This window comes from Podarcis bocagei (assembly GCF_964188305.1).
Source record: "Podarcis bocagei genome assembly, chromosome: 15".
Taxonomy (NCBI): Eukaryota; Metazoa; Chordata; class Lepidosauria; order Squamata; family Lacertidae; genus Podarcis; species Podarcis bocagei.
The window spans coordinates 16,914,956-16,941,772 of NC_138141.1; the positions used below are offsets into that span (position 1 = coordinate 16,914,956).

Sequence of the window (26,817 nt, forward strand, 5' to 3'; positions counted from 1 at the left end):
CTTAATAGCATCGAGCTGCTTGACTGTAATTAACTTGCGGAGTCCTTGAGCCTCTTGGTCTGCTTGCAAACCTTTCAAGTCTGTTGGTCACAGGTGAGAGATATTGCCCTGAAAGAGCCTGTGTAGAACTGCAATCTATCTAGCCATGGGTTATGAAACTGCCATCCACTCTCACCCCAATTTCTGATTACAAGGGTGGCACCCAAATATAAATAATAAGGTAAAGCTTTATCTTTCTGCATTCTGAAATTGTAAACAATACATTTTATGGATACAGCAGACAGAAATTCTCAACTGTGTATGTGTAAAGTGTTTCAGGAAGCTGCACCTGCAGAATTGTAGATTACACATTTGAATATAAGCATTAGCTGTGGAGGTATTCTGACTCAACTCCACATTTTGTGAAGAATTTGCTTATCTAGGTGTCCAGCAATACTCCTATTCAGAGTAAACCCACTGTTACGGAAAAATCTGGGTGCGGGGTTACTCTGCCACCCAGCTCATCGGACTAAGTCCGTGGGTCCCTGCGGAAGAAAATGAGCTCAGCCGGACGCAGGAGCAAACTGCAGAAGATCCAAGTTTATTGCGCAACAGGTTCAAGGCGAGATTGAACCCAGAGAAAGGGGTGACATGAACTTTTGAAATTTCCCTCCATATCCCAGAATACAGTGCATGAAACGTCACGAATACATTATGGGAAGGTTGGGTTTCACAAGTTACATCATGAATATACTTTACACGTCATGAATACATTATGAAAAGGTGGGATTACATTAATTAGCATTTTCGGATGAGGGAGGGGGGATATGCAGAGCGGGAAATATACATAGATACACATTTATTGAGTACCGGTGGTGGCAAGACAATGGGTCAGAGATAAGCATCGTCTGCCACCTAATATTGCCTAGAGGGAAGGTTTGGCGAATTAAGAAGTTCTTGCGTACGTGACCTGCCGCTTCGGGGATTATGGAAGTAGGGATAGCATCATGGAGTCCACGGGGAACTGAGTTGAATGACACTGAGAGCGAAGAAATCGGAGTTACGGTTGATTTTATATCAATTTCTAAAGATTTCAATGATTTCAAACCAATTCTGTACTATAGGGCAAAAGCAGAAACAGAATGGATACATTGTAACAGGAGGTCCTTGGCTAAAGCGGGGCCATAGGAATAAGCGGGGCCTCGGATGTTCTTAGAAGGAAGGGGGAAAGGAGCCCCCTCCTTCCATTCCGTAACAGTCCCCCATTCGGAGATAGATTTGCATTAAAGTTCTGTAAGAACTTGCAAATCTTTTCTCCGCACCCTAAATCTCGGTGAATGGGATGTGTGGCTTTATGGAAATCTGAAAGGGACCTGCATGCCATGCCTCTTACGGTCATTTGCAAGTATAGCAGTGCAGGTAGCTGCATATAGGGTATTATATAAAGAACACCTCTTGTATTTTGTTGCTAAATTACTTGTGGCATTCTCAATAGTGTTTTATGCTTTACACCTAGCAGGAAGGTCTAATTGACTGAAAAATGCAGTTGGTGTTTTGTCTTCCACCATTTTTGTGTATTTCTCAGGTGTCAAGCTAGCTCTTCTGTGGTCTCACACTGACATAGTGCTACAGCAACACATCCTGTCTGTTGAATCCCCTCGGGGCTTTCATTTAACCATGTTGCCTGGCATTCACCATAGCTGGCACAGGTTGGACATCTCGTGAGGGAGATGCCTTGGCCTTGGCCTTCCTATGGGATTCTATTATAGGCTGTGGTTTTGCACGCATGGGGGTTGCTCACTTGCACTTAAAGGACCAAAAGGCTAATTGCAGCCTGGATACACGTGCCCAATTCAAACTGAGTCCAATTTGAATTTATCTTGCCCCATGGTTCTCAACTCTTCAAACCAATCTGTTAAAAGAAAACCATTCTTAACAAGGGCAGTTGTCCAAATAAGTCAATTTAAGTCTATAAGAAATCATTCCTGCTAAACCAAAGCATATGCACCTTCATGTACCTGGTGTTTTATGGATCCAGAAGCTTGTCCTTGGCAAAACGAGGTTTAACACATTTTAAAATGGATAGGGAAAGTTGGCAGGGTGCCAGGTGGAACAATTAAATGTGGTTATAAGTTGATCTAAACATTGGACTACACAATAGTGTGAGCTATTAGAAAGTATAAAATGCATGAGAATTCTCCATTGGTGTGTAAGCAATAAGACATTAAACATAAAAACAATTACACACAAAAATTGCCCCCCTTTGTGGAAATCACACTGTCAGACACATTTCAACATTCTTACATAATAACACATAATACAAAACAAAATAATTAAATATCTGTTGCATATCTTGACACAATTGTGATCTTTTACGCATGTATTTTTTGAATCCTGGAGCAGAGGCTTGAGGTTCAAAAGTGGGAAAATGTCCTTGCAATTCAACTCCTCCCCCCTTTGTCAGGTCCCCCCCGTCAGTCTATAGCCTTTGAAAGAGATAACTGTGGCCACTTTGAAAACTCTGGTGTTGCTGGTCTTGTGATGGGTTGACTGAGTTGAGGGGTTGTTGCTGCTTTTCATCATTGCACATTTGTAGAAGTGATATCCTGTAAGGGGCAGGGTTTTGGGGAGACTTAAACACAGTTAGACGAGAAAGGGGCAAAAGGCAAAAAGGATGTCCTCCAGTTTCCATGGGAAGCTGCAAATAATAACAATCTTAGTGGATTAAACATTTTATTCATTATCACATTTCCATGTAATTACTGTTATTATCTGCTAAGTTTGTTTGCTTTCCTTCACTTAATTTTTGTTGTTGTTGTTCTTTTCATATTATAAAAATAAAAAATTACTCCACATGTATAGAAAGAGAACTGAAAAAAATACAAAGGTTAAAAAATAAAAAGAAAGCAAAAAATTAGATTACTAGTTAGATGAAAATGGACTTGACACAAAGACATCAGATTCAGAAAATAACTATTATTAAATAGTACAAAGTTATTATCAAAACCACACATATTACTACTGGACTGAAAAAAAATATGGGAAAACAATGGGAAAAACTTAAAATTCACCATGTGCTATCCAATAAAAGAACTTCATGAGACTGACTTTCAACATGTGATGAACATGTCCCCAAAGTAAAACACACACACACAAATGACCTATGAGGAACCAAAATAAATAAATGCTAAGACACACAATTAATAAGCAACCTGAAGTACCCTGAAGTAATCTGTTTTGGCATTCTAACATCCCAAATGAAAATAAAAGTGTTTCTTGATGTGACATCAGCTGTAATGTTAATAGCGGAATACTGGGAAATGAGTTAATACCAATAAAAAAATGAATGGCAATTTTAAAGTTGTGCAGGTACCTTGCACTAGCCAAAATGACAGAATTAGTAAGAAATGCTCAAACAATGTTTGGTTGTGCTTCGATTAACTTCATAGACATCATGGAGAAACTGATTAAATAAATGAAAACAGATTATTTGTAACTTAAAGTGTCAAAGCCACAAAGAGATGGATGGAAATCAACTAATATAGCAGGGATTCAGACTTGTTTTGCTGAACAGAAAGAAAGTGACTGTTTGGCTTTAAGGGAAGAAAGACAAAAGAAAAACAAATGCAATTACTTTTTATAGAGTATTTAAATCACTGTTTGCATCCCCTCATTATCATTTGTGCTGTGGGAGAAAAGAAAGGACACTCTGTTGAAAGGGAAAATTATTTCATGTGAGAGGTCTGTCAGGAAATGCTGTTCCTAAAATGCATAGGCATACACACACACACACACAGTTATAAAATCTACTCAAGAGAGGAACTCACAGTGGGAGTGCTTTGATATTTACCTGTGAAAAGAATTTGGCATGTCCAGTACTTAACTCTTTTGTATTAAGTAGCCCCTGGAGCAAAACACATTAAGGGTGATTTCCCTCAATGGCTCCCAAGTTTTACATAGGGAAATTTGGAAAGGTTTCTCCCTGCAGCACACTGCTCTCCAATCTTCTCTCTCCCCCCTCCAATCTCTCTCTCTCTCTTTTTTTTTTTAAGCTGATCTAGCCTCTGTGCATGTGCAGAGTTCATGTCTCAGCAAACCTTTTATACCATTGAAAATGTTGCATCTTTTGGCTCAATTAGAATAAGGAAGGGAAAGGTAAGGAGTAGATTTTAAAAATAGGGTTAGCTTTTAAAACAACAAAAAAGAGAAACTCAGCAATTTAAGAATTCACCAAAGCTAGCAATTTCAGCCCAAGCTTCCTTTATGTACAGGAAAGGGCTATCATTATTGGTCATTTTATCTGGTCATTCGCGGAACAATCAACCGCTCTCTTATTTATGAGTAAAAATGGCCAGTCAGAATTCATAGGATTTTTTTTTTTTTTTTAACATTCTCAGCCATTCCAGCCTTACCATTTGCAGACAAAAAAATATTATTATTATTAATAATATTATTATTTCCTGCCCTTTATTTACAGGAATGGTCAAGGCTAATTGATTATTCATTTGTATGTGCTTAAACTTTGAGTAGACTTTTGAGTCTGATTTTATAATAGTAGACAAAATGATAAACACTGTAATCACTCAAATGCATGATATTACCAGTTGGGCTTCACCTCTCACCTTTTAAAACTAAAGAGCAAAGCTAGGCTGAATTTCAACTCCATTACCACACCAGAGTTTAAGAATTACCCTCCAATGCTTGCAGACACATGGTCTTCCACACAGCCACAAATTGGGAGAGTTGAAAGGGACCCTGGGGTCATCTAGTCCAACCCTCCAAAATATAGGGTTCACAGCAAGATTTCGCAGCAAGATTTGTACTACCAAAGAGGCATACACATTTAAGTACAGATTTACAGCTGGGAAAGGAAACATCTATACTCCTGAGAGGATCTCTTATAAAGCACAGTTAAAGCAGCCCTAGATTTGATTTTTTTAAAGGGAATACACAAGTGTTGCCCCCTCCCCTCTTTGCAGTTTCCTTTAAAGGAAGCTTACTCGGGAGTAAATTTACCTAGCACAGAAGAAAGAAGGGAGAAAACAACTGAAAGAGGCAGAGTGAAACAAGGGGGAGGGGGGGCATTTTCTAACAAAAGAGGCCATGAAGTCTTATAGAGACTGATATCAGGAGCCTTACAATAACTCTTCTGGACTCAAATATATTTTCTTAGAATGAACACCATACTTTTATAGGCATACGCTTAATGAAATACATACGCTGCACTTCAGCTTGAGAGAGCAGTTGTGCTCAACTAGGCTTTTGCAGCAGAAACATTAGGTTAAAAGCACCTTCCAAAATAAGACTGTAGACTCACAATCTCAAAAGTTGGGGCAAAGCAAGAGGTGGGGTAAACATTTGCACACTTCATTCTCATTTTCTCTTATTTAGGACTGCTAAGATCCAGCATGGCTTCCTTAGATTTAAATTTTGAAGCAAGCTTGCAGTTTAAACTATGCACACTTAAGAAAGGCAGTCTGCCAGAGACAGAAGGAACAGACAACACACATAACGGACAACATGTAAACATACATATTCTCATATATGTATTAACAGACAACACACATAACAGACAACATGTAAACATATATATTCTCATCCTTTAGTTGGTTATTGCAAGGAGATGGGCCACTACCTTTGGCTTCATTAAGTGAAATTAGTAGGAAGGTCCCACATGGTTTTATGAGCCTCCTTGCCTCTTCAAACACACCACCAGGTAATCAGACTGGTAGGGCTCACAACGCTTGGTTGACTGGGTACCCCTTTATAGATGCATGCGTTGCTGTTGTTGCTCTTTTGCTTTTTCCTTTTTTTGGGGGGGGGGTGTGTGTCTGGGATAGAGAAGGGGAAAAAGAGGGGTTGATTAGGATTGGTATGTCTAGGGGTTTGGTATGCTTAGTACAGGGACGTATAGTAAAGAGGAGAAGGGGCTTCTAGTTGCCTGGCAACTTCCTTAGTGGGTTTTAGAGAGCTCTAGCTATCCGGTTCCTTGCGTTCCCTTTCCTATTTCCTATTTCCTTATTTCCTATTTCCTTATTTCCTATAACCTGGGGTCTCTTTCCACTCTGCCGGTCCTGCCCAATTCCTCATGGGCTATCCCTCCTGGCAACCTCCTACCTATCGTCACATCTCAGGAAAAGGGGCCCTACTGGACGCCCGCGCCATGCGGTGCCAGATCGGGTGGTCCCTGGATAGAATTTCGAACTGAAAATCCCCCTTGCTTTTGGAAGCGGGCTCACGCACGGTTACGTGGCACCGACCAGTGCGGCTGGGATTGGGATAGAAAGCCAGACCCCTTCCTGCCCCCTCCGTAAGGGCGCTCGGGAAGTTCGGAAAGAGAGCTCCAGCCCCTTGCTTTCAACTGGGATGCCCGTTGCGGAAAGTCGGCTGTCTTTCCAAGCCGGGTCTCACCGTCTTACTTTCGGACTCCCAATTGGTGCGGCTGGCTAGAGATTTTAAGGAAAAGAGATAGAGCTCAGAACCCCCCTTTCGGGTTGAGCAGCGGTCCACGGTCTCTCTCACTAACCGGACCAAGAGAAAGGCAAGAAGGAGCGATAGAGAGGAGGGCAGAGAATTCAGTTGCCAGGAGATTCCACCCCCTTCCCACCAGTACACTGGATTTTCCTTTTTCCTTATACTCACGCGTCTTCTATGATGATCCCGGGATCGATGAATAAGCCGGCTGGATCCCTCTTTTGCTCCCCGGCTGAACTCCTAGGGCTTTCGATTACCGCCCAGAAGATGGCTGGGGGTCCAAAAGGATCTTCCCAGGCAAAATGGCCTGGAGCCGGCTGAAGATTTCGGGGCCCCCAGTCAGCAGCTCGGGAGAACCGCAAGCCCCACGTTGCGGCGCCAACTGTTACGGAAAAATCTGGGTGCGGGGTTACTCTGCCACCCAGCTCATCGGACTAAGTCCGTGGGTCCCTGCGGAAGAAAATGAGCTCAGCCGGACGCAGGAGCAAACTGCAGAAGATCCAAGTTTATTGCGCAACAGGTTCAAGGCGAGATTGAACCCAGAGAAAGGGGTGACATGAACTTTTGAAATTTCCCTCCATATCCCAGAATACAGTGCATGAAACGTCACGAATACATTATGGGAAGGTTGGGTTTCACAAGTTACATCATGAATATACTTTACACGTCATGAATACATTATGAAAAGGTGGGATTACATTAATTAGCATTTTCGGATGAGGGAGGGGGGATATGCAGAGCGGGAAATATACATAGATACACATTTATTGAGTACCGGTGGTGGCAAGACAATGGGTCAGAGATAAGCATCGTCTGCCACCTAATATTGCCTAGAGGGAAGGTTTGGCGAATTAAGAAGTTCTTGCGTACGTGACCTGCCGCTTCGGGGATTATGGAAGTAGGGATAGCATCATGGAGTCCACGGGGAACTGAGTTGAATGACACTGAGAGCGAAGAAATCGGAGTTACGGTTGATTTTATATCAATTTCTAAAGATTTCAATGATTTCAAACCAATTCTGTACTATAGGGCAAAAGCAGAAACAGAATGGATACATTGTAACAGGAGGTCCTTGGCTAAAGCGGGGCCATAGGAATAAGCGGGGCCTCGGATGTTCTTAGAAGGAAGGGGGAAAGGAGCCCCCTCCTTCCATTCCGTAACACCACTAAAAATAATAGATATGAATAACTTAATTTCAGTGGGTTTAATTGGATATAATTTAGGGCTCAACCACACTTTTGTTTGTACCATTTTGTAGCATTTTGTAGCAAACAATAATAACAGGTTTGAGAGAGAGTTTTTTTGTCCCGCTGCTCCTCCAGGAAAACCCACTGTTTACCAAAGAATTGGAACAAAAGGAAGTTAATAGAAAACCCAAATACAATTTTGTCCCTCTTATGAACCAGTCCAAAAATAGCTCCTGAACAAGAATTTGCATTTATTGGCTAACAACCCAAAGGCTCTCAAACTATGGTAGTTTACTCATTTATTGTAATTTCTCCTCCTTTCACACTTCTGTGTTATTCTCTCATTCCAAACTGCCACTTTCTTCTCTTCTTCTACATTCACTTCATGTTTAGTATTCTTTAAAAATCATGTATCTACAGTAGTTTCCTTCCCACCCCCCACCCACCCCACCCACTAGTCTCTCCCAGGTGTCTCCTCCACTGTGACTTCCCATATGTTGTTGTAATACATCATCCCTAGCCATTGGTTGTGCTGGTTTGGGCTGGTAGGAATTGGGAGTCCAACAACATGGGGAAGGCCAGGGGTTCACCACACCTGGTTTATCTCCTGCTAGCTGGATTGCCTGAGCATCCCTACAGCTTCTTGACAGGTCAGTGTGCCAGCAAAACCACCTGTATCCACCAATACAGAAAGCTTCATATGAGGCTGTCTCTCCCACTGCAAAGAGGAGCAACACATCAGGCAACCAGCTTCCATGCTGGATCCTGTGCTCTGCTCTGAAAAACCAGCAGCAGTGCTGTTATTGTTTTCATTTCCCTTTCTGCTGGGTCTTCACCCCCCTGTTTTGGTCCTCTCAAGAGGCTGCAGCTGCTGGCCTCCTGGCCTCGGAAAGGCGAATCCAGGGCGCGCATCCGGGCCCTTTAAACTCAACTATGCTGGAAGATGAAAGGATTCATCACACAGTGGGATTGCATCTCCCTCTCAATATGCAGGGGCTCCTTTTTTTATTCAAAAGGGCTCGAGGGGGCAGGGAAAGGAAGATGCGCCAGGGACCTCCCTTCGCGGGGTGATGTAATGTTCAGCTATAATTAGGTTGGTCTCTTGTGTGAGCCAATTTGTTTCAACTGGGAAATATTTGGGGCTGTTTCTTCTGTTTGCTCTTTCGCCGAATGGGGGAGGGGGTTCACTGGCGGGGGGAAATTGCCAAGATATTGGGGTGTCCTGTTCTTGCCCACAATGCTGAAATAGCGCTGCCCAGCCCCGCAGAGCTGTTGTAAAGTTTGTGCAACACATACTGCAGTGGTGAGGGACAGCGTGTGACCTTCCAGGCCTCTATATGTTTATTTATTTATTGCATTTCATAGAATCAGAAATGTAGAGTTGGAAGAGCCGGCAAGGATCATCTTGTTCGTCCCCCTACAATGTACGAAAAACAGCTAAAGAATCCCTGACAGATAGCCACCTAACCTGTCTGAAAACCTCCAACGCCACCTTCTGAGTTAGTCTATGCCACTGCTGAACAGCTCACCATCAGAGTGGTGTTCCTAATATTTGGTCAGAATCTCCCTTCTTGTACAGGGGTGCCTCGGGTTACAGATGCTTCAGGTTACAGACCCCGCTAACCCAGAAAGAGTACCCTCGGGTTAAGGACTTTGCTTCAGGATGAGAACAGAAATCGCACAGCGGCGGCACAGTGGCCATTAGCTAAAGTTAAGAAAGTTTCAGGTTAAGAACGGACCTTCAGAACGAATTAAGTTCTTAACCCGAGATACCACTATACTTTGAATCCATTGGTTTGGGTCCTACCCTCTGGAGTAGCAGAAAACAAACTTGCTCCATCTTCCATCTGAAGATTTACCATATTTTTTGCTCTATGTGACACACTTTTTCCCTCCTAAAAAGTAAGAGGAAAGGTGTGTGCGTCTTATGGAGCGAGTGCAGGCTGTGCAGCTATCCCAGAAGCCAGAACAGCAAGAGGGATTGCTGCGCAGCGATCCCTCTTGCTGTTCTGGCTTCTGAGATTCAGAATATTTTTTTTCTTTTTTTTCCTCCTCCAAAAACTAGGTGCGCCTTGTGGTCTGGTGCGTCTTATAGAGCAAAAAAAATACAGTATATCCCAGCTTTTTCTCCTAGGAGCCCAAGGTGACATGTATGGTTCTTCCCTTCCCCATTTAATCCCCGCAACAACCCTGTGAGGTAGGTTAGCCTGAGAGGCAGTAACTGGCCCAAGGACACCGCCAGTGAACTTCTTGGTTAAGTGGGGATTTGAACCCTGCTCTCCCAGGCTCTAGTCTGACACTCTGACCACTGCACCACACTGGCTCTACCTGACACTCAGGAAGATATCCCAGTTGAGGGGGAGGGGGGTCTTCTTTTGCCGGCTGTGGCTGTAGCTTTGTCCCTTTCCTGGAAGTCCTGTGGGGGCTGCTGCTGCCTGATGTGCTCTGGGCCTCTGGAAGTCACTCTTTTGAACAGCTGTGCAGCCCGTTGTGTAACACAGAGCGGAGCAGGGAGGGGGTTGATGGGCTCCAGATGCTGCAGGGTCTCTGCCAGCATATTTGGACTGTGGGAAAAAGGGGGAATGTGGCCGGCAACTCATTATCTCCATCGCCGCCTCCTCCTCCACGCTGAATGATTGCCAGCTCCACACAAGGTGGTGGGTGGGCCACAACTTCACCTGCGGTGGAGCTGGGACCCAGAAGGATGTCTTAGCTGACCCTGCCCGGCCTGTCTGCCCCCAGCCCATGACTCAGTACAGGAAGCTGGGCTAGGAAAATCCCTGGGACTGTCTCTGGCCCAGATTCTGCCTCGAGACATTTTCTGGTCCTCACGCTTCCTTTCCTGCTCCTCTTCTTTTCCCCATACCTTTCTTTCTGAATCAGGCAGCTGGAAGAGTCCAGGCAGAGCTGTTGTGTTGCCTCCCAGTGCCCAGACACCAAAAGGAGGGGACTCCCTGTTTCTTCCCTCACCTGTGGAAGGTCAGACAGCAGGTGGTTCAGGAAGGACCACAAGAGCAGGTCCACGTGGACTCAGCTGCCCTGCTGCATCCTCTATTCCAGCCATCTCATCTCCTGCAAGAAAATACCTCTGGGTACCGGCTGCTTACTAGGGCGAAGGAGTCTTTGTCGTCTACCTCCACTGGGTGTTGCACCCAGGGCAGCAAGACTGAGAGAGGGAACTGCCTTGCGCTCAGTACTGTCCACACAGACAGGCTGCAGCTCTCCAGGATTTCAGACGCAGGGGCATCCCCAGCCCTCGCTGGAAGTGCAGACTGAATCTGTCACCTTTGCATGTCAAGCAGCTGGTGCCACTAAGCTGCAGTCTCCCTCCATTGCGACCAGGAGATCTCCCGTCTCCTCCGTACTCCCGAGAAGGAGGAGGCCACCCTCCCTCGGAGCACGTGCCGCTGCCAAGGGACCAGACGGGGCGTCGAAGTCAGGCGCAGCCAGCCAGCCAGTTGCGCCCCGGCACCTCTCTTGATCCAGCCCTTTGTTCAGGCTCTCCTGCAGCGGCGGCGGCGGCGGCTCGGGTTGCAGCCAGCGAGCAGCGCCTCTCCGGTTTCCAGCCCTGCCTGCTCCTCCTCCTCCTCGGGCACAAGCCGGGGGGCACTGCCAGTCCCCGGGCGGGCGGCATCCGGCGTGCCTGGCAGGTCACGCGCCGGGCAGCGGCTCATCCCAGCCTGGCACAGAGCGCCCCAGGAAGGGCGGCGAACAAAGGCCAGGCCCGGGGAGAAGGGGCGGGGGCTCCTCCGGCTCGCCCTCCTCCTCGGGCTGAGGCGGAGGGGCGGCCCCTTGCCGAGGAAAGAGGAGTCCGGTCTGGGCGAGGAGGAGACGCGGGTTCCAGCGCTCAGCTCGGAGGCAGCGCGAGCGAGCGGGCTCCGCAAGTGGGGGCGCCCCGTCGGGGCCACCAGCCAGGTAAGCGGGACGGGGCGGCGAAGGATAATTCCCTTCTTTGGACGGGACGCACCTGCCGGGGATGGAACTGGGATGGGGAGGGGGGGCTCTTTCCTGGGCTTGGGGCGGTTCCCTCGTCCCTTCGAACCCCCCCCCCCAATCTTCCCCTCTCCCCCCAGCTATTGTTCGTATTCGTGTCTAGGTATATACGAGTGTTGGGTGGGGGCGAGATGTCCATGTAGCCAGCGGCGCCCCCTCCCTTATAGGCGATTGGCTCGACTCCTCTCTTGTCTATCTCCAAGGGAGCTCCTTCCTGGATGGCACCTGAAGGGGGCACCGGTGGGGGGGGGGGAGCTCGCCTGCCCGCCTCCCTGCCTGGAAGGACGTGGCGCATTCCACACATTTTTGGCATTTCTGTTCCCTAATCCGCGCAGCGAGCGAGTCTTCGGGACGGGAGAGAAGGGGGACCTGCGGCGTCTTGGCAGGAGGGGAGACTGGCAGCCGCATGCAGCCCCCTCCCCGCGCTGCTGGTGAGCAGAAAAGAGGGTTCCTGTATCCTGTGCCAGAATCCCGAGCGCCCTAAAGGGACGTTATGAGTACAGATCTCCTCCAACAGTTCCGGTGGAGACTTAGGGACAAAAGATCTGGGTCATCGAATGTGGCTTGTGGACAAGATTAAGCCGTGTGCGTCGCTCTCCCCACCTGAAACAATGTAATGCTTTTCTGGCTTTTTAAAAAGTGCACGTTTCCTTTGTTGAGCTGACAAGGGAGTCGGCTGGAGACTTTAACGGTGACAGCCTCTTTCTGTTTGCCTGCGCTGCTGGTTTGTGGGAGGCCCAGGTGGGGAGCAAGGCGAGGGATGGCACCTGGACTCATTTAGGACAAGGTGGAGGGTCTTCCAAAGGCACTGGGGTGAAACCACCCCAAAAGCCAAGGCAGCCAGAGTGGGCAGCAGCAGGACTGATCAGCCATAACCTCCCCACACCCCTAGCAGAGAATCCCTGGGAATGCTCTCCCAGTACAGGAGAATGGCTTTGCTATGATGTTCTGGCTGAACCTGTGGAACTCCTGCCTGTCATAGTGACAGGAGGCATTAGTGGAGAATGAGTGGAGGGATGCTGTCTCTTACTTGCAGGACTCTTAGAGAGTTCCTCTTTGTAATGAGATTTTTATTAAAGTTTTTCATAATATAACAAAACGGCGTCTACAAAAAAAAACAAACAAAAAGAATAACAATATGGAGTCCTCTTTTAAAAGTACCCTATTTTTCGCTCTATAACACGCACCAGACCATAACACGCACGTAGTTTTTAGAGGAGGAAAACAAGAAAAAAAAATCTAAACGAAATAGTGGATATATGATTTTTGTGGTTCATGCTGTGGCCACAGACATGTGATCTGGCAGTGAGTTTGGAGTAGCCCAATGCAAAAATCCTGAGGATCCATGTGGATCCATGCTTTGTAACCACGGAGGAGGAAAGGAAGGGGAACCATGGATCATCTGCTCATGACTGCAGCAGATCCCACCCGCCACCCGTAGGCATTCGCTCCATAACACGCACAGACATTTCCCCTTACTTTCTAGGAGGAAAAAAGTGAGTGTTATGGTGCAAAAAATACGGTAATTCTTAGCCCTTGCGACCCACCAAGGATAGTATCTCTATCCTCAGGGAGTTTCTCTTTGGATCTTGGGAGACCTTGGGACAGCAAAGGCTTTTAGTGCATCTTTAAGTTCAGTTCTCTCTCTACAGCAACAGAGCGGAAGGCATCCGGTCCACCACTGAGACGGCCGATCCCTTTGGAGGCAAAGGACAAATTGTCTGGTTGCCTTGCCTGGTTGTGGCTAACCTCCTTGGGGCCAGTTCTGTTTTGTGCTCAGGGCGGTGCCCAGAATGAACCAGGGAGCCTGTTGCTCTTGGAAGGGTTTAATGAGCGGAGGGCAATTCTCCCCCCCCCCTTCATTTAATCAGGATTTGCCAGTCCTGGGAATGAGGAAGGCATCGTGTGTGCGTGACATTTTCTGGCAGCCACAGAGAGCCATCCAGGGACACCTCTCTCTTGGTACTTGGATGCTTATCTGGTGGCAATTTTGAATTCACCCAGTTTATTGGTTTTTCTCTCCCCAGCTTGAGTTGGGTAGCCAGGATCTGAAATATCCTTCTGCTAATGTTAATGTTGGAGAAGCACATGGCTGTGAGCATCCCATGTGGCAGTGAGCACTGGTGGGCTTCCGTGGTTGCTTTTGGGGCTGCAGCTGCCAGGTTGCTGCCTAACTTATTTGGGGACACAGGGGCTGAAAGGAGACCTCTGCCCCTTGGGGAACTGGGGAGGGGGACTCCTGAGCCAGTGTGCCTGGTGGATAGATCTAGCTCTCGGTTTGTTTTCCAAGGGGAAGTGGCTGTTGCCCCTGTTATTGTCCGCTGTTGCCTTGGCAACCTGTGGCCTGGGCTGGGCCTCCCCTCTTCGCCTGTGGATGGGACAGGAAAGGCTGTTTCCTCCTGGTGACTCAGGATTGCAAAGGGAACTGGCCTCCAGAGCCTCTTGCCAGCTGTGGGAACGGCACAGCTTTTGGGTGGCCCTCCAGGAGTCAGGATGGCTGTCTTGGATGACTTTTGAGGTGAGTCTCCCTTGCTTGAGGGGGGCCTGGAGGCCTTTGGGGACCCTCTTTGCCTATAGGCCTGGACTGTGGAGGATGCACACATTCCTCTTGGCACTGTGGGGAAGGCTCTGCTGCTGTGTGGCTCTTTGACAAACCCTCTTTAGCTTGGGCAAGCCTTGCCAGTGCCATCTGTGCCCCACCACTGGCTCTCCCTCCTTCTCCTTGTGGCGGACTCTCCTGCATGAAGACTGGAGGGGTGCAGATGGGCAGAACAGTTCTCACTCTGGTCCAACTCAATGTGTGTGTGGGGTGGGAGCTGGTCACCCTGCTCTTGTGTCATCCTTTTTGGCAATCCAGCCGTTGTGGGCGGCCAGGCCTTGGCCCAGCTCAAGACCAGGGCTGCCGCCCCCAACTTTCCCAGGCTCTTTCCTCGGGGGGGGGGGAGGACAGGCCAAAAGCAGCCTTGCCTGGGAAGGGAGTGGCCCACAAGGAGGTCTGTCAGCTTCTCCTGGAAGGGGCCACATCACAGCTGGGTCTCACAGGCAGGTTTGCCTTTTCTCCCTTCCTTCCCCTTCCCTCAGAGGACCTTTTTTCTTCCTCTCTGTTTTCTCTCTGTGTGCTTTGTGTGTGTGGTCCGGCTAGGAGCCCCCGCAACTCGCTCGGTCCCCAGGCCCAAGAGGAGGCTCACAGCCGTCCCGGGCCCACTTTTTCTGGAGCTCCGACCCTTTGGCATTTGCTGCCCGGCCACTCCCAGCCACACAAGCGCCTCATTCTCTGACCTCTTCACAGAGAAGAAAGCCGCCTTGTCGCTGCTGGCAAGGTGGGGTGTCCAGCCTCCCTCCCTTCTCCAGAACAGAGGCTGCTTGTCAGGGCTTGTGACCTGCTGGAGCAGCTCTGGAGGAGAGAGGGGAAGGCAAGGGAACAGGGAGACCACCCCCCACCCTCACCAAGGCAGTTCCTGAGGAGGTGTCCCCTCCCTCAGACTTGAGGAGAAAGAAAGGCAAAAAGCCAAGACTTCTGGCTGCCTTTTCTGCTGATGAAGAACTCTTGCATCCCCCTGGGGAGGACCAGTGTTCGTTTTAGGGAGGTGGGAAAGGGAGGGAGGGAGAGTTCAGGGCAGAGGCAGGCATGTGCTTCTGCCCTGCCGCAGAGGGGGCTGTGGGTTGGGGGCTCCTGACCTGTGCCAGTGGTGCATGACTGCTTTGCCTCTCAGGTGGCCCAGGTGGCTCCTCCAAGGTAGGGACGTGTGATAGGAATTTTATGGTTTTAGATATATAGTAATGTTCATAACTGCACATACATAGATCAGTACAGGAAGGCAAACCTGGAACCATTTTGATTCCTAAACTGACCAAATCCCTTCTCTGCAAGGTTAAAAATGGAAAAGCCTCCCCATTGTCTCTTCCTTTAATCTGTGTTTGAATAAGGTGTGAGCCTGTGACCTGGCCCAGGAAATAAGTATTTTAGCATTACAAAAGAATGGCCAGGCTCCCCAGAAAATCCAATCAAGGAACCTGCCAGACAGGAGATAAACAAGGAGAAGAGAAAAACAACATTTAAATTTCTGTGATGTAGGTGGGATGTATCTGAGGGGTGGTCTTAGGTCACACCCCTTCTGTGATGTATGCATAATGTTTCTGGGGGTGGTCCTGATCTAGAGAAGGGGAATTTCAAAAGTCTTTATAAGGCCTGGCAGGCCATTGTTCTGGGTCCTCTTCCTCTCCTGCGTGTGAGGGGGGTACCCTGTTGCAACAGATCAATAAAGATCAAGCTTACTAGCTGCTTTGCTTCTCAATATTCTCTGGTTGGCCTCTGTTATTTTCTCCTACCAATAGGGAACCTATGTAAGGACTCTATATGGGCTCTTGGATACCCCATAAGGGAAAAGAGCATATTTTTATTTACAACAGATGGCGACCACGCACGAAGGGACTTTTGGTTACCCGGATTCTGGAAACGAGGAAGGACTGGTTATCCAGCGCGCACCAGGCAGTTTGCCAGGAGGAATAACCAGTCTTCCATCGGTCCCAGGGTCTGGCAATAACTTGGAGTTCAGCGAGGCTAACCAGGGGAAGCAAAGCTTGATCAGGCCGGCCTTAAACAACCAGTCAAGAGATCCCGGGATCACCAGGACAGCGCTTGCGAAGTGAGTATGAGTAGGAAAAATGGGTAGTGGGGTGGGATTCTGCAAACCACAGCAAACCTATACTTCTCAAATCCTTACTTCTTTCCTCACTTTAACTCTTGAAAAAATTGCCTTCTACTCCTTTCTGTCCCCTCGATCTCAACACCAGCCTTAGCCCTTCGGAGTATGCCCAGGCAAAGGTTGTGTGTGATTTCTTCCACTTAACTCTGTATGCCAACCTATTCCTTCGGAGTTTTGCCCAGAAAGGTTGTGCAATTTCTTCTGCACTGAAAACTATAATTCCCAAAACTATAACTCCCAGGTGTAGCCGCACCTCTGCCATGGCGATCTTTGTTAGAGATGACCTGTGAGCGGAGAAAGCAAGGGCACCTGATTCCTTTCCTTCTTTGTCATTTCTGAGTCTCAATCTGGCATTGCAAGTGTGCAAGCGTTCAGTAGGGACTCTGAGTTAGATTGTAAAAGGCAGGGAGGTTGCTGTGAGTTGTAGAATAGAGATTAAGTGAGGTATCCCCAGGTTTTTCCCCTCGGAGATTTGTCCAGGTATCCCCAGGTTTTTTCCCTCGGATCCCCAGGTTTTTCCCTCGGAGATTTGTCCAGGTATTCCCAGGTTTTTTCCCTTGGATCCCCAAGTTTTCCCATCGGAGATTTGTCCAGGTATCCCCAAGTTTTTTTTGTCCAGGTTTCCCCTTTTCCGGACCCTTCGGAGTTTTGCCCAGGTCCAAAACCCTTTTAATTGAAAATGGGTGCACCTCAGTCAAAAGAAAAATAGTCCCCAGACCCCTGGCGTGAAAGAAGCCCAGTTGGTGCTTACTTCCCGCCTGGACTCTGACAGTCCCCTTCAATTTGTGTTTAAGAAACGTTGTTCCTGTGTTTAAATTGTACTTAGGTAACATCCAGCAGCTGCTTATCTAAAATGTGCCATCTAAAATAAAAATGCAAGCTTGCTCCAAATTCTAAATCTAAGGAAGCCATGTTGAACCTTATCAGTCTTAAAAACAAGACAAAATGGAGAATGAAGTGTGCAAATGTTTGTTATTTGAGAGAGGCTCTAAAAGAGTTTTCCTCCCAAGTGGTAAAATCTTGTATACGTGCTACTTGTGTTCTGAAAAGGGAATTACCCCACCTCCTTCCTCTAGTTTAAGTGAGGAGGGCGATTTAAGTCTAATGGTAAATGTTTTGTTGTAACTTTTGAGTTTGCAAGTACACCTGTGTTCCAGTCTAAGTTAACCTAATGTTTCTGCTGCAAAAGCCTAGTTGAGCCAACTGCTCTCTCAAGCTAAAATGCAGTGTATGTATTTCATTAAGCATATGCCTATGAAAGTATGGTGTTCCTTCTAAGAAAAATATCTGAGTCCAGTTTTAACTTTGATCTGGTTGGACAGAAGAGTTATTGTAAGGCTCCTGATATCAGTCTCTATAAGACGTCCTGGCCTCTTTTCTTAGAAAATGCCCCCCCTTGTTTCATTCTGTCTCTTTCAGGGTTTTTTCCCTTTCTCCTTCTCATTCTGTGCCAGGTAAATTTACTCCCGAGTAAGCTTCCTTTAAAGGAAACTGCAAAGGGGGGGGCATAAATTAGGCTTACTATTCCTCTGCAAGTTCAGGAAAAATTGTTCACTCTTGTATTCCTTTTAAATCAAATCTATGGCTGTTTAAACTTTGCTTTATAAAAGATCCTCTCCCTATCTTAGGAAAAATGTTAACTTCAATCTTCTTTTAAAGATAATTTCTATAGGAATTTTCACTCTTTAGTCTAAGGAAGTAAACACTCACTCAAACTAGCTTCAAGATCTGTATAGAATTGGGTACTTTTATTTTCCTTTTCCTTAGTACATGATAGGCGCATGGTTCGTGATAGGCGCATGGCTTGTGATCTCTTCCCCAGTTGTGTCTGTGTACATAAGTATGTGTGTGTTTCTGGTAGTACAAATCTTGCTATGAACCCTGTATTTTAGGGTTGGACTAGATGACCCCAGGTCCCTTTCAACTTTCCCAATTTGTGGCTGATGAGTTGAAATCCAGCCCAGATTGCTCTTTGTTTTTAAAGGTGAGAGGTGAATGTGTGTGTTTCTGGTAGTACAAATCTTGCTGCGAAATCTTGCTGTGAACCCTATATTTTGGAGGGTTGGACTAGATGACCCCAGGGTCCCTTTCAACTCTCCCAATTTGTGGCTGTGTGGAAGACCATGTGTCTGCAAGCATTGGAGGGTAATTCTTAAATTCTGGTGTGGTAATGGAGTTGAAATTCAGCCTAGCTTTGCTTTTTAGTTTTAAAGGTGAGAGGTAAAAGCCATGATGTTTTGAAGCACAACTGGTAATATCAAGCATTTGAGTGATTACAGTATTTATCATTTTGTCTACTATTTTTTTTAATCAAACTTAAAAGTCAATTCAAAGTTTAAGCACATACAAATGGATAATCAAGTACAATTAGCCTTGGCCATTCCTGTAAATTAAGGCGCAGAAAATAATATTAATAATAATAATAATAATTGTTTGTCTGCAAATGGTAAGGCCGAAATGACTGAGAATGTTAAAAAAATCCTATGAATTCTAACGCTCTGGCCATTTTTACTCATAAATAAGAGAGCGGTTGATTGTTCCGCGAATGGCCAGAGGGATATTAGCCCTTTCCTGTACATAAAGGAAGCTTGGGCTGAATGGTGAATACTTGAATTGCTGAGTTTCTCTTTTTTGTTTTAAAATCTAACCCTATTTTAAAAAACCACTCCTTACCTGGCCATTTTTACTCATAAATAAGAGAGCGGTTGATTGTTCCGCGAATGGCCAGAGGGATATTAGCCCTTTCCTGTACATAAAGGAAGCTTGGGCTGAAATTGCTAGCTTTGGTGAATACTTAAATTGCTGAGTTTCTCTTTTTTGTTTTAAAATCTAACCCTATTTTTAAAATCTACTCCTTACCTTTCCCTTCCTTATTCTAATTGAGCCAAAAGATGCAACATTTTCAATTGTATAAAAGGTTTGCTGAGGCATGAACTCTGCACATGCACAGAGGCTAGATCAGCTTACAAAAGAGAGAGAGAGAGAAAGGAGGGGGGAGAGAGAAGGTTTGGAGAGCCTGAAACCTATACAAATTTCCTTATGTAAAATTTGGAACCATTGAGGGAAATCACCCTTAATGTCTTGCCCCAGGGGCTAACAAAAGGTTCGCCTCCCAATGGAATTTAAATTTTATAAGTTTTTGTTTTTGTTTTTGGTGTGTGTGTGTGTATATGCCTATGCATTTTAGGAACAGCATTTCCTGACAGACCTCTCACATGAAATAATTTTCCCTTTTAACAGAGTGTCCTTTTCTCCCACAGCACAAATGATAATGAGAGGATGCAAACAGTGATTTAAATACTCTATAAAAAGCAATTGCATTTGTTTCTCTTTTGTTTTTCTTCCCTTAAAGGCAAACAGTCATTTTCTTTCTGTTCAGCAAAACAAGTCTGAATCCCTGCTATATTAGTTGATTTCCATCTATCTCTTTGTGGCTTTGACATTTTTTTTAGGTTACAAATAATTTGTTTTCGTTTATTAAGTTCGTTTTATCAGTTCTTCCATTATATATATAAAATTAATCGAAGCACAACCAAACATTGTTTGTGGAATGGTATTTGTTTACTACCTTTTTGCCTGAGCATTTATTAATTCTGTCATTTTGGCTAGTGCAAGTTACTTGCACAACTTTAAAATTGCCATTCATTTTTTCTTGGTATTAACTCATTTCCCAGTATTAACATTACAGCTGATGTCACATCAAGAAACACTTTTATTTTCATTTGGGATGTTAGAATGCCAAAACAGATTACTTCAGGTTACTTCAGGTTGCTTATTAATTGTGTGTCTTAGCATTTATTTATTTTTGGTTCCTCATAGGTCATTTGTGTGTGTGTGTTTTACTTTGGGGACATGTTCATCACATGTTGAAAGTCAGTTTCATGAAGTTCTTTTATTGGATAGCACATGGTGAATTTTAAGTTTTCCCCATTGTTTTCCTTTTTTTTCAGTCTAGTAGTAATCTGCGTGGTTTTGATAATATATTTAATAATAGTTCTTTTCTGAATCTGATGTTTTTGTGTCAAGTTTGTTTTCATCTAACTGGTAATCTAATTTTTTGCTTTCCTTTTATTTTTTAACCTTTCTTGTATTTTTACAGTTCTCTTTCTCTACATGTGGAGTAATTTTTTATTTTATAATATGAAAAGAACAACAACAATAATAACAGTAATTATGTGGAAATGTGATAATAATATTGAAATAAATAAAATGCTTAATGTGCTAAGATTTTTTATTATTTGCAGCTTCCCATGGAAACTGGAGGACATCCTTTTTGCCTTTTGCCCCTTTCTTGTCTAACAGTGTTTTTAAGTCACCCCAAAACCCTGCCCCTTACAGGATATCACTTCTACAGATGTGCAATGATGAGCAGCAACAACCCCTCAACTCAGTCAACCCATCACAAGACCAGCAACAACAGAGTTTTCAAAGTGCCCACAGCTATCTCTTTCAAAGGCTATAGACTGAGGGGGGAGGGGTTGAACTGACAAAGGGGGGAGGAGTTGAATTGCAAGGACATTTTTTCACTTGAACCTCAAGCCTCTGCTCCAGGATTCAAAAGATACATACGTAAAAGATCACAATTGTGTCAAGATATGCAACAGATATTTAATTATTTTGTTTTGTATTATGTGTTATTATGTAAGAATGTTGAAATGTGTCTGACAGTGTGATTTCCACAAAGGGGGGCAATTTTTTTTTCTGTGTGTAACTGTTTTTATGTTTAATGTCTTATTGCTTACACACCAATGGAGAATTCTCATGCATTTTATACTTTCTAATAGCTCACACTATTGTGTAGTCCAATGTTTAGATCAATTTATAAACACATTGTTCCACCTGGCACTCTGCCAACTTTCCCTATCCATTTTAATATGTGTTAAACCTCGTTTTGCCAAGGACAAACTTCTGGATCCATAAAACACCAGGTACATGAAGGTGGATATGCTTTAGTTTAGCAGGAATGATCCCTTATAGAGTTAAATTGACTTATTTGGACAAAGTGCCCTTTTTAATGGTTTTCTTTAACAGATTGGTTTGAAGACTTGAGAACCATGGGGCAAGATAAATTCAAATTGGACTCAGTTTGAATTGGGCAAGTGTATCCAGGCTGCAATTAGCTTTTTGGTCCTTTAAGTGCAAGTGAGCAACTTCTCATGAGCCCAAGACCACAGCCTATAATAAAATCCCATAGCTAAAGGCCAAGGCGAAGACCTCTCCCTCACGAGATGCCCAAAACCTGTGCCAGCTATGGTGAATGCCAGGCGACATGGTCAAATGAAAGCCCTGAGGGGATTCAACAGACAAGATGTGTTGCTGTAGCACTATGTCAGTGTGAGACCACAGAAGAGCTACCTTGACACCTGAGAACACTAAAATGGCGGGGGGGAAGCAAACTGCACTTTTCAGTCATTAGTGGACCTTACCTTCCTGCTAGGTGTAAAGCATAGAACACTATTGAGTAAATGGTCTCTCCCAAAGTGTTAGAATGCCACAAGCAATTTAGTAGCAAAACGCAACATGTGTTATTTTTATATGATATATTCATACAAAGACATCCATTTACAACATACGATGTTATTATTTGTGGGGCAAAAATTTTTAAGAAAAATTCTAGCCCCAGAGGGGGGAAATTGTGATAGGAATTTTATGGTTTTAGATATATAGTAATGTTCATAACTGCACATACATAGATCAGTACAGGAAGGCAAACCTGGAACCATTTTGATTCCTAAACTGACCAAATCCCTTCTCTGCAAGGTTAAAAATGGAAAAGCCTCCCCATTGTCTCTTCCTTTAATCTGTGTTTGAATAAGGTGTGAGCCTGTGACCTGGCCCAGGAAATAAGTATTTTAGCATTACAAAAGAATGGCCAGGCTCCCCAGAAAATCCAATCAAGGAACCTGCCAGACAGGAGATAAACAAGGAGAAGAGAAAAACAACATTTAAATTTCTGTGATGTAGGTGGGATGTATCTGAGGGGTGGTCTTAGGTCACACCCCTTCTGTGATGTATGCATAATGTTTCTGGGGGTGGTCCTGATCTAGAGAAGGGGAATTTCAAAAGTCTTTATAAGGCCTGGCAGGCCATTGTTCTGGGTCCTCTTCCTCTCCTGCGTGTGAGGGGGGTACCCTGTTGCAACAGATCAATAAAGATCAAGCTTACTAGCTGCTTTGCTTCTCAATATTCTCTGGTTGGCCTCTGTTATTTTCTCCTACCAATAGGGAACCTATGTAAGGACTCTATATGGGCTCTTGGATACCCCATAAGGGAAAAGGGCATATTTTTATTTACAACAGACGCGGCCTGTAGGTGGCGTACTGTGGTTGTCATGGTGGCCTCCCAAGAAGGGGGCTGGGGGTGCAGAGATCTGAGGTGCAGCTGATAGAGAGAGAGAAAACCAGAAAAGGGACAATGTAGTAGAATCGCTGGAGCTGTGAGGGCATTAAACATGTTGTCAGTGTGATATTGCTGCTTTTCATGTACACTCTTCCATGTCTTTCAAGTAATCATGCCAGAGGGGTCAGTAGGTCTGTTTACAATCTGGATTTCAGATGGGGTGAGAGATGAGGGAATTGGGGGGGGGGATGTGTGCAGACACAGTTGGGTGGTGAAGGTGGGGTAGATGGGGGGCAAGGGATTATTCTTGGTTAATCCCAGATTCAACATATGGGTCTGAAAAACCTATATTTTATTTTAATCCCCCCCCCTCTACACTATTCAAAGTGGCTTTGACGCAGAAGTCAAAACAAGATGGTCACTCAGGATGTGTTGTGGGGGGGAAATTGATCTCCTAGGTGGAACTTTGGGTCATCTTCTGGGCTAGGATTTTTGACCTTCCCTTTTCCTTTAGGGGGACTGCTGCCATGGAGACCTGTAACCGCAATGTGGCCAGCCCAGCTGGTCGAGTGCAGGCACGTCTACAGGTGAGCTGATGTTGTGAATGGAAAAAACAAAAACTTGGAATTTGTGAATGAAAATACTTGCAAACAAAGCGGGGTTCTCGCCCTCAGGCCAGTGAGAGAGCCTAGGGAGGGCAATACAGGGCCTTTTCGGTGCTGGCCCCTTATTTATGGAGTCAGCCTGGATTCAGCTTTGTTATCTTTTGGCAACGGTTGAAGACCTTCCCTAGTTCTGTGTTGTAACTAAGTGCTGTGCTATTATTGGTTTTATTAGGGTCTCTCCCCACAAGGGGTACCACCCTGAAGCAGGCACAGGGGCTGCAACCTTTGTGTGCATCAGCCCCAAATGACCAGGAGAGGCTTCTCCACTGCAGTACCAATGGCCTCCTCCTCTCCTTGGCTCATCAGCCTTCTGGGCTTCAACAGAGCAGGGCTGCTCCCTGCTCCTCAGCTCTGGTTATTGTCCAATTAGGAGGATTGGCCCTAAATCCCTTAGGGTTAATTGGCTTGCTCTGTGATCCTATTAGAGTGAGCTACAGACCCTGGATACTGCCTGCAACTGGGGCAGTTCTCTTCCTTCCTCTCCCACCTTCTCCCGAATCTCAGCCAGCCTCGTGCCTTGGCTATCCACCCCATTCCCTTAGACCCACATCTCACGGTGGTGGGTGAAGATGGAGGCTCCAGAGGAGCTGCAGCCAGTTAAAGCTATTCTCCACCCTGCAGAACAGTCTTCTAGACCTGACCGAGACAGGCAAAGGCCTGAAAGTGCAGACTGAAAAGCCACATCTGGTGAGCCTGGGCAGCGGACGCCTCAGCACTGCCATCACTCTCCTGCCTCTGGAAGAAGGTAAGTACCTGCAGAGCTGGTTGGGAAGCCCCTTCCTATGTGGAGGACAATATCAGGGCATCAGGCAGGAAAGGTGGCCCAGCAGAATCTCTCCAACCTCGATGCACTGGCACATCCAGTTTAGGAATCTCTTTTGGGCAGCCTTGGCTACTCTCGGGCCCCTGGCTGTCAAGCTCCCTAGGTGAGAGGGGGCACCTGCTTCTCTTGCTGGGAGCTAGCCAGGCAGAAGAGCCGCTTGGGGGGCAGTGGCTGCCCCACATCCTGCCCTGCTGAGCATCTGCCTGTGTCTCCTTGCAGGCAAAACCATGCTGGGCTCAGCCGCCGGGGACATTGTGCTGCAGGGAGCCGGCGTGGCACCCAAGCACTGCTTCATCGAGAACACGCACGGGACTCTCACTCTGCACCCCTGTGGCAACCCGTGTGCCATAGATGGCTTGGCAGTCACACGCCCCACACGCCTTTCTCAAGGTAAGGAGGCTGATGGGTTGGTGGTTTTCCTTGTCCCCTTTCTACTGGTGGGAGCAAACAGCTACTTAACACTGTAGCCCGACAATAGAAAAAAATGACTCTAACAACCTCTGTCAACCACATATACAGAGTAGCTTTGTTGGCAAGGAAGCTGATTACATTTCCAAAGGCCTGGGAAAGCAACAAATGTTTTCGCCTTGTCCCAAAATGAAGCCAGTGGGTGGGACTCCTGAAACTCCCTTGGGAGGACTGCAATGGGATGTGGCTTTGTTCTCCCCCTCTCCCAGGTAGAGGTCATGGCAGCTGATGAGCAGAGGCAGCGGCTCCTTAGATGCAGGAGGTGCCTGGAGTTGTGGGACAGGGACCTGCAGACCCATAGGATGTCCTGCAGGTCCAAAGGGTTATTAGAGGATCCAGGGTTGCAAACGTTTTATTTGTTTTCTTAATGTAAAAACAAAACAAAAATTCTCAAGTGGTTTACAGAAGATAAAACATGTGCCCACATTCTTTTGAGGATCAGCCTTAGAGGAAGGGAGAAGAAGGGTGGGGGTAGTATCCTGATTTCTGGTGGGGGCTGCGGAGCTCACCTTGCTTTTACCTTACTAGAGTTTAGCTTGGCCATGCAACACCTGCTGCGGCCTACGTAGGTCCCTGGCCTGTGGACAGCCAGGCCTGACTCCAGCATAGTCATAGCTGTCACCTTTTCCCTTTTATTGTGAGGAATCCTATTCGGAATAAGGGAATTTCCCTTAAAAAATGGGAAAAGTTGACAGCTATGCCATAGGTGGCTGCTGCTCAGGCACTCTTTCAGTTTGGCTGTCCTGGTAGTTGTTTCTGAGGCAAGGCTGAGTCGCTTGGGGCCTACAACCAGGGAAGACAGCGGTGAATCTGCTGCCGGTGTGGTTTTTCATAGTCTGCAAATGAATTTTGGCTCCGCTCTGCCTGATGGTTTGCTGAGTTCTGCCTTTGGCCTGGCCTGAGGAAGCTGTGGGGAGGGGCTGCTGTCAGGCGAGGCCCCTCCTTAGCAAGGATTAGACTGCTGCCAGATATCAAAGGTCCTTCCTGACAGCTGCAGCGCTGGCACGTGGGCGGCACAAACAATGGCCGAGACTGTCTGCGCAGAGGGACGCTTGAGGAAAGTGGGTGGCTGGTGGGCTCCAGGCCAGGCAGTGCCCCAAGGGGGACTTGGGGAACCCCCTTCCTGGGGAGTCTGGAGCAACCATTGGGACCCCCAAAAAGGGTGGGCTGCTGTTGCTGAGGAAGGTTCACTGATGGGGCCGCACCAAGATGCTGGCACTGCAGCAAATCTCTCTTCTCTGTGGCTTTTTGTCCTTGGCAGGCAGGCAGGCAGGCTCTTGCTGGCACAAACAAAGGGAAATTCAACAAAATAGGAACAGTGACAAGTCCAAGCTCGGAGAGGGAAAGAATGTCTTTAGCCTCCCAAGTTTGGGCCGGCTGCTGGATAGCGCTTTGCTACACTCTTTCTCTGCACACATCAAGGGGGGGGGGGCGGAGAGAAAAGCTGTTGCTCGTCTGCCTGTCCTTGTCCCTGCGGCTGCCAGGGACACGGCAGGGGAGGAGGGGGCTGTTCCTTGGCAGATGCCAAGCTAGCATTTGCTGGAAGGCCGTGAAACTGGCAGTTCTGCAACACTCACTTGGTGGCTCCAGGCAGACTGGGAAAGCCTGCGTGGTTCTGCAGCTACCTTGAAAGTGGACTCCTAACTGACTCTGGAGAGGACCAGAGCTTTTCTCCCAGCTGGGGTCTTCCAGACCAGGCCCTTGCCTTCGCTCTACAAACTGGCCCCCTTGGGATCCACTCCCAAACATCACTGGTGGGTGGAAAGTGGTTTGCTGAATGTGTCCACTCGCCAGTGTTTCCTTCCCTTGACTGCTTTGCAGATGCTTGAGATGCTGCTATGATGTTACTCTTTCTACTCCCAAAGGAAGGGAAGGACTGAGGCTGCATCCTGGAGGCCTGGGATATCTTCTAGGTGTGTGGTTCCTAATGTCCAGGTGCTGGTCCCACCTGGCAAAGTAGGATGGAGTACACTTGGGCGATTACACCCAGAGTGGAAGGGCATGACACGTCCCAGTCAATGGTGCAGATACTGACCAGTATGGCAGGAGGGAGGCAGCTGGTTTGGAGGCAATTTTGCAGTAGGACTGGGCTATCTGCAATCTACAGCCTACAGCAGCTATGCAGCTGGAGGACAGGGAATGGGAAGATGGATTAGGGGAATTTCAGAATTCCCTGGTGCTTG

The 26,817-nt window shown here is 46.5% G+C and overlaps 1 protein-coding gene across 12 annotated transcripts in view; it reads left to right on the top strand.

Moving 5' to 3' along the window:
- Positions 1-10,971: 10,971 nt before the first annotated feature.
- The window catches only part of PHLDB1 (pleckstrin homology like domain family B member 1), a 51,140-nt gene continuing 35,294 nt past the window's right edge, over positions 10,972-26,817 (top strand). For 2 of the 12 annotated variants that reach the window (XM_081172299.1, XM_081172306.1), the window contains exons 1-4: positions 10,972-11,555; positions 23,193-23,265; positions 23,965-24,088; positions 24,386-24,556. In XM_081172299.1, the coding sequence (XP_081028425.1) occupies positions 23,206-23,265; positions 23,965-24,088; positions 24,386-24,556 (355 nt within the window). In that variant the 5' untranslated portion in view covers positions 10,972-11,555; positions 23,193-23,205. Of the gene's footprint in view, positions 11,556-14,035; positions 14,152-23,192; positions 23,266-23,964; positions 24,089-24,385; positions 24,557-26,817 lie in introns of those variants that run through there. The other 10 variants (XM_081172309.1, XM_081172308.1, XM_081172307.1 and 7 more) reach the window with 10 other exon arrangements.